The sequence below is a fragment of the Danio rerio genome, chromosome 12 (genome assembly GCF_052040795.2).
Source record: "Danio rerio strain M-AB ecotype USA chromosome 12, GRCz13ab, whole genome shotgun sequence".
In the NCBI taxonomy this organism is placed as follows: domain Eukaryota; kingdom Metazoa; phylum Chordata; class Actinopteri; order Cypriniformes; family Danionidae; genus Danio; species Danio rerio.
The window spans coordinates 1,961,501-1,967,500 of NC_141032.1; the positions used below are offsets into that span (position 1 = coordinate 1,961,501).

General features: G+C 37.1%; 1 protein-coding gene across 17 annotated transcripts in view; it reads left to right on the forward strand.

The window, feature by feature from the left end:
• slc39a11 (solute carrier family 39, member 11) overlaps positions 1–6,000 on the forward strand; it is a 224,203-nt gene that overhangs the window by 215,045 nt on the left and 3,158 nt on the right. For all 17 annotated transcript variants that reach the window (XM_087275587.1, XM_087275597.1, XM_087275590.1 and 14 more), the window contains one exon: positions 5,978–6,000. This exon is cut by the window's right edge and continues 76 nt beyond it. In XM_087275587.1, coding sequence (XP_087131713.1) covers positions 5,978–6,000 — 23 coding nt within the window. The remainder of the gene's footprint in view (positions 1–5,977) is intronic.

The window sequence follows — 6,000 nt, forward strand, 5'->3', positions numbered from 1 at the left end:
TGGAATACAATAACTTCTGCATAGATTATGGTGGAGACATTTTTCTGTTTTCCTATGATTACAGACATGTGCAGGAACCACCAACATTAATTACAGCACGCTAGACCACACACAACCTAAAAGAGACACTTTCACATTTGAGTTTATAAAAAAAAAATACAAAAAGCGCCTCTTTTATTAGGTGTTTATTATAACACAGACGACATATACAGATATTTTAAACACTTTCAATAGTGTTGTATGAAAATTCAAAGGGTTTTCTTTAAAATGATACCACATTTTTGCATTTACACCTCTGCATGTGGATTTGGGAAGCTTTTAAATTTGGGTAGGCAAAATCCAGGCGGAAATCCCCAAATAACAGCAGAGTTTAACTGGTTATGGTCAATATTATTAGCCCCCTTAACAAGCTGTCATGATATTTTGAGCTCAAACTTCACAGACACATTCTGGGGACGCCATATTTATTTTATATCATATGAACAGGGCCAGGGCATCACGGTGGCACAGTGGGTAGCACAATCGCAAGAATAATAGATTGATAAAGGGACTAAGCCGAAAAAAGCAAATGAATGAATGAATAGGGCCATAATAAGTCAGATGTTTGGTATCACAAACCCACATCTCCAATCCATTTAGTAGTTTATGTATTAAGCAGAGGAAGGCCTTGTGGATTTGCGCTCTCCACCCTGTTTTCCTGCTGAGCGCTGCGGTTCTGCTGTCTGTCCTCAGAGGCGGATAAACAGACGAACAGAAATAGAAAAAAGTCAAATATGCCAGAGAAGGATTCCTGGGGATGGGAAAACGTGTTTCTGAAACGGTGAGAAGGGCTGTTGTTTCCAGTGGCGGCGTCTCACTGTGTGAACGAGTTCACTTCGCCCTTCTCCTAAACCTCCCCTTGGCTTTTTCTTCAGGCTTTTTCATTATGCCGCGCCACAGTTCCTCCCGTCCTCTCCTCATCCCTTCTGCATTTCTCCTCCTCTTCTCTGAAGTCGGGTTGAGGTGGAAATTCAGCCCATCTGTTTTCTGAATGCATCCTATTGTGGACAGGTTAAACATGTCGCGTTTAGTGAAGTAAACGAATGCAAGAATTAAAATTGACTTAATTGATTTAATTAGCATTTAAAGATGTGCTTAAAAAAATAGCATTACAAAAATAAATAAATTAAATTATGTAAATAAATTTATTAATTAATTAATAAAATTAAATAAATGAATAAATAAATAAAATTAAATTAATAAATACAATTAAATTAATAAAATTAAATAAATAAATAATTAATAAATAAAATTAATTAATAAATAAATAAATGAAATAAATAAATAAATAAATAAAATCAAATAAATAAATATGTATATAATTAAATAAATAAATACAATTAAATAAATTAATTAAATTAAATTAAATTAATAAATAAATAAATAAATAAATAAATAAATAAAATGTAATTAATTTTATAAATATGTTCCTCGCAGTACGTATTTGGTGGTCTCCAGAAACGTCCACTAGACCGTTTTCAGAATGAGCCTGCACTCTCAGAAATAAAGGTACGTGAGCTGTCACTGGGGTGGTACCTTTTCGAAAGATACAAATTTGTACCTAAAAGGTTTCATATTAATACCTCAACGGTCGATATTAGTACCTAAAAAATACAAAAGTGTTCCTCCTTAAAATGTTTAGGTACTAATATGGACCCTTGATGTATTAATATGGACCTTTTAGGCGCAGATTTGTAGCTTTCGAAAAGGTACCACCCCAGAGAAAGCTCACGTATGTTTATTTCTGAGAGTGCGGGTTGTGTCAGGTAGTGTATACTGACACACTGGCATAAGTCTTATCGTCAATCTCAGTTGTAAGAACTACAAATAATAACTGGCCTTCTAGTTGATCATTTGGAAAAGTGTCAGAAGGTGGATTGCTCTGCTGAATCATCTGTTGAGCTGCATCCCAAACATCAGCAATACTGCAGAAGACCTACTGGAACCAGCATGGAGCCACGATTCTCATAGAAATCAGTCAAGTTTGGTGAAGGAACAATCATGGTTTGGGGTTTCATTCAGTATGGGGGGGTGCGAGAGATCTGCAACATCAAGGTATCAAGACATCTGTGCTGCCCATTACATTACAAACCACAGGAGAGGGACAATTCTCCAGCAGGATAGCGCTCCTCATACTTCAGCCTCCACATCAAAGCTCCTAAATGCAAAGAAGGTCAAGCTGCTCCAGGATTGGCCAGCCCAGTCACCAGACATGAACATTATTGAGCATGTCTGGGGTAAGATGGAGGAAGAGGCGTTGAAGATGAATCAAAAGATGATCTCTGGGAGTCCTGCTGAATGCTTTCCTCACCATTCCAGATGACTTTATTAATCAGTGATTTGGGTCATGTCAGAGATGTATGGATGCAGTCCTCCAAGCTCATGATGGAGTCAGACACAACATTCATTCTGTCTCCACTGCAGCAGGACTTTATATTCTATACTGGACATTATTTCTGCTCAGTGATGAGACTTTAGTCTAAGCAAAGTCAGACCGCACTGTCCTAATCAAATCAGTCAACATCAAGACATGATCAGATTTAATTGTGTTCAAATAAACATCATCTAGAGGCCTTCGCCTTTCATATGAGCCACTTCTGACACCAAATAATCAATTAGAAGTCCAGTAATTATTTGCTGTTCCTAAAACTTGAATAGACGACAAGACTTTATATTATATTGTGTATATTATTGTAGTATTTCTCAGAGCTCTTCCGAATAGCCCAGAGTGTTCTTCGCCATCTCTGGTTTTGTCTTTAATGGAAGGAATCCTGATTCTGCATCTCCCTCAAAATCTCCAAACATCCCAGTGTTTCTGTAAGGCTTTCCGTGACTCTCTGTCATTAATCGTAGTTCTCCGGGGGCCGAACATTGATTCGGTGCCAGCGCGAGCACATCGTACAGCAGCAGAGACTGAAGGAGGCAATGAAAGAGGGTTTGGGGTTGCAGAAACAGAGAGGCTTTTCTTGCTTTGTGAACGCTGACTCTGGGAGGCTCCGGGAAAACCTTTTTTAGAGGCGCACGAGTGTAAGACAAACAAATACGAGCTGCTTATCAGTTCAGGACCACCGTGAAGACCACCCCAAGTCAACATCATCCTCCATTGCACAGCTAATGCTAATGAAGTGTTGATCTTCCAGCCTCGCTTGAGTTAATGCGCGCTGACACACTCCGGCTGGAAAACATTTAAGGGCATGTTCACACCCAGGGCGATTGCTGTAATGATAATGTACCACAAGTCCATACTATAAGAGTTATTGCATAGTGAAACAGTATTCAGCACTTTAATGCATCTGAGGAATTAAAAAGTGCTAAATCATCTAGAATCTATTGTTTTTGGGACATAATGAAGAATAATAATCATTTTAAAATCAATCAGAGTCTATCGTATTTCTCTCAGGCAAATTCATGCTAGAATTTCCAGGAAATAATGCGGTTTTAGCTCAGTGATTCAAATGATCTAATCATAAAGCGAGTCTTTTTGTTAACAATGGTCTCCTGCTTTGTTTTTGTCTCCTGTTAAAGGTTTACTGATTTAAATGACCCACAGATTTATTGAATCAGATGATCCTATCAGAGCGATTCTTCAGTTAATGGTCTACTGATTCAAATGGTTCAGTCAGAGCTAGTGTCCATTTAAAGATTTACTGATTCAAATGATCTGTTTAGAATGATTCTCCTGTTAAAGATGTACTGATTCAAATGATTAAGTCAGAGTGATTCTCCAGTTAAAGGTCTACTGATTCAAATGATCCAGTCAGAGTGATTCTCCAGTTAAAGGTCTACTGATTAAAATGATTCAGTCAGAGTGATTCTCCAGTTAAAGGTCTACTGATTCAAATGATTCAGTCAGAGTGATTCTCCAGTTAAAGGTATACTGATTCAAATGATTTAGTCAGAGTGATTGTCCAGTTAAAGGTCTACTGATTCAAATGATTCAGTCAGAGTGATTCTCCAGTTAAAGGTCTACTGATTCAAATGATTCAGTCTGAGTGATTCTCCAGTTAAAGGTCTACTGATTCAAATGATTCAGTCAGAGTGATTCTCCAGTTAAAGATTTACTGATTCAAGTCATCTTGTCAGAATGAATTTCTGTCAAAGATGTACTGATTCAAATGATCTGGTCAGAGTGAATCTCAAGTAAAAGATTCATTAATTCAAATGACACAAAGGTTTACTGAATCAGATGATCCTATCAGAGTTATTTTTAGTTAAAGGTTTACTGGTTCAAATGATTCAGTCAAAGCGATTCTCTAGTTGAAGATTTACTGATTCAAATGATCTGGTCAGAATGATTATCCAGTTAAAGGTCTATTGATTCAAATGATCTGCTCAGAGTAAATCTCTAGTTAAAGATTCAATAATTCAAATAACACAAAGGTTTACTGAATCAAATAATCCTATCAGAGCGATTCTTCGGTTAAAGGTCTACTGATTCAAATGATTTAGTCAGAGCGATTCTCCAGTTGAAGATTTACTGATTCAAATGATTCAGTCAAGGCTGAATCATATTGTCTATTTAAAGAGTTACTTATTCAAATGATCTTGTCAGAACAATTTTCCTGTAAAGATGTACTGATTCAAATTATCTGGTCAGAGTGAATCTTTTGTTACAGATTCACTAATTCAAATGACACAAAGGTTTACTGAATCAGATGATCCTATAAGAGCGATTCTTCACTTAAAGGGTTTACTAATTCAAATGATCTTGTCAGAACGATTCTCCTGTCAAAGATGTACTGATACAAATGATCAGGTCAGAGTGAATCTCTAGTTAAAAATTCACTAATTCAAATGACACACTGAATCAGATGATCCTATCAAACTGATTCTGCAGTTAAAGGTCTACTGATTTAAATGATTCAGTCAGAGCGATTCTCCAGTTAAAGATGTACTGATTCAAATGATCTGATCAGAACGATTCTCTAAAAATTTGCTAATTCTAATGACACAAAGGTTTTCTGAATTTGATGATCTTATTAGAGTGAATCTAAGGGAGTCTCTGGTTAAAGATTCACTGATTCATGTGATCCAGTCAGATCATCTTCAACAACTGACTAAATCAAATGCAAATGACAGACCAAGTTAAAGATTTACTGAATCATATGATTTGGTCTAAGCGATTCTTTAGATAAAAATCTACTGATTCAAATGATCCGGTCAGAAGAAATCTCTAATTAAACTGATTCAAATGATCTGGTCTGAGCGATTCTCTAGTAAAGATCTACTGAGTCAAATGATTCGGTCAGAGGAAATGTCCAGTTAAAGATCTACTGATTAAAATGATTCAGTTAAAAACTGACTCATTCAAACATAAGACATCCAATTACTGAGTGAGTCTTCTAACAATTCACTGATTCATATCGGAGTCTCTAAATGATCTAGTCAAACGATCCATTCACTCATTGAATCGATTCATTGATTCAAAGGATCCAGTCAAAGCAAGTCTTCAGTTGTGAGCAGAAAGGAACATTTGCTAATATATTGATAATGTCGGAGGAATAGTGGGAAACTTTTTTTTATCATTATTTGATCGTTTAAAGCATGTGTGAGACTCTGAGAGTGTTCTGAAGCAACAAAATACTTCAGAATTGAAGGTAAGCGTAGGCTAAAAAGCTCATGCTATGGTTTCTGAGAGAGTTTGGCACAGGTTTATCCAAGCACAACAGTGCACTTCCAGATGTAGTCCGTGCCCCATCCGTAACCCGTGTTTTTCCTGGTCTTTGCGGTCCGGCACACCCATGTGCTGCGCTTCAGAAAAACCCTTCATCTGATTGAGCCGGAGAGCTTTAGTCAACAGCCGTTTCTCAACTCGAGCTGTTAAAACTCTCGCTGAGATCATGTGTGAATTTAAGAGATGAAAACTCTGAGCGCTGTGAAGGATCCGCATGTGCTCTCGTCTGAGAGCTGGTGTGCTGACAGTGTCTGTTTCTTGCAGGAATCTGGCTATAGGCATCGGCA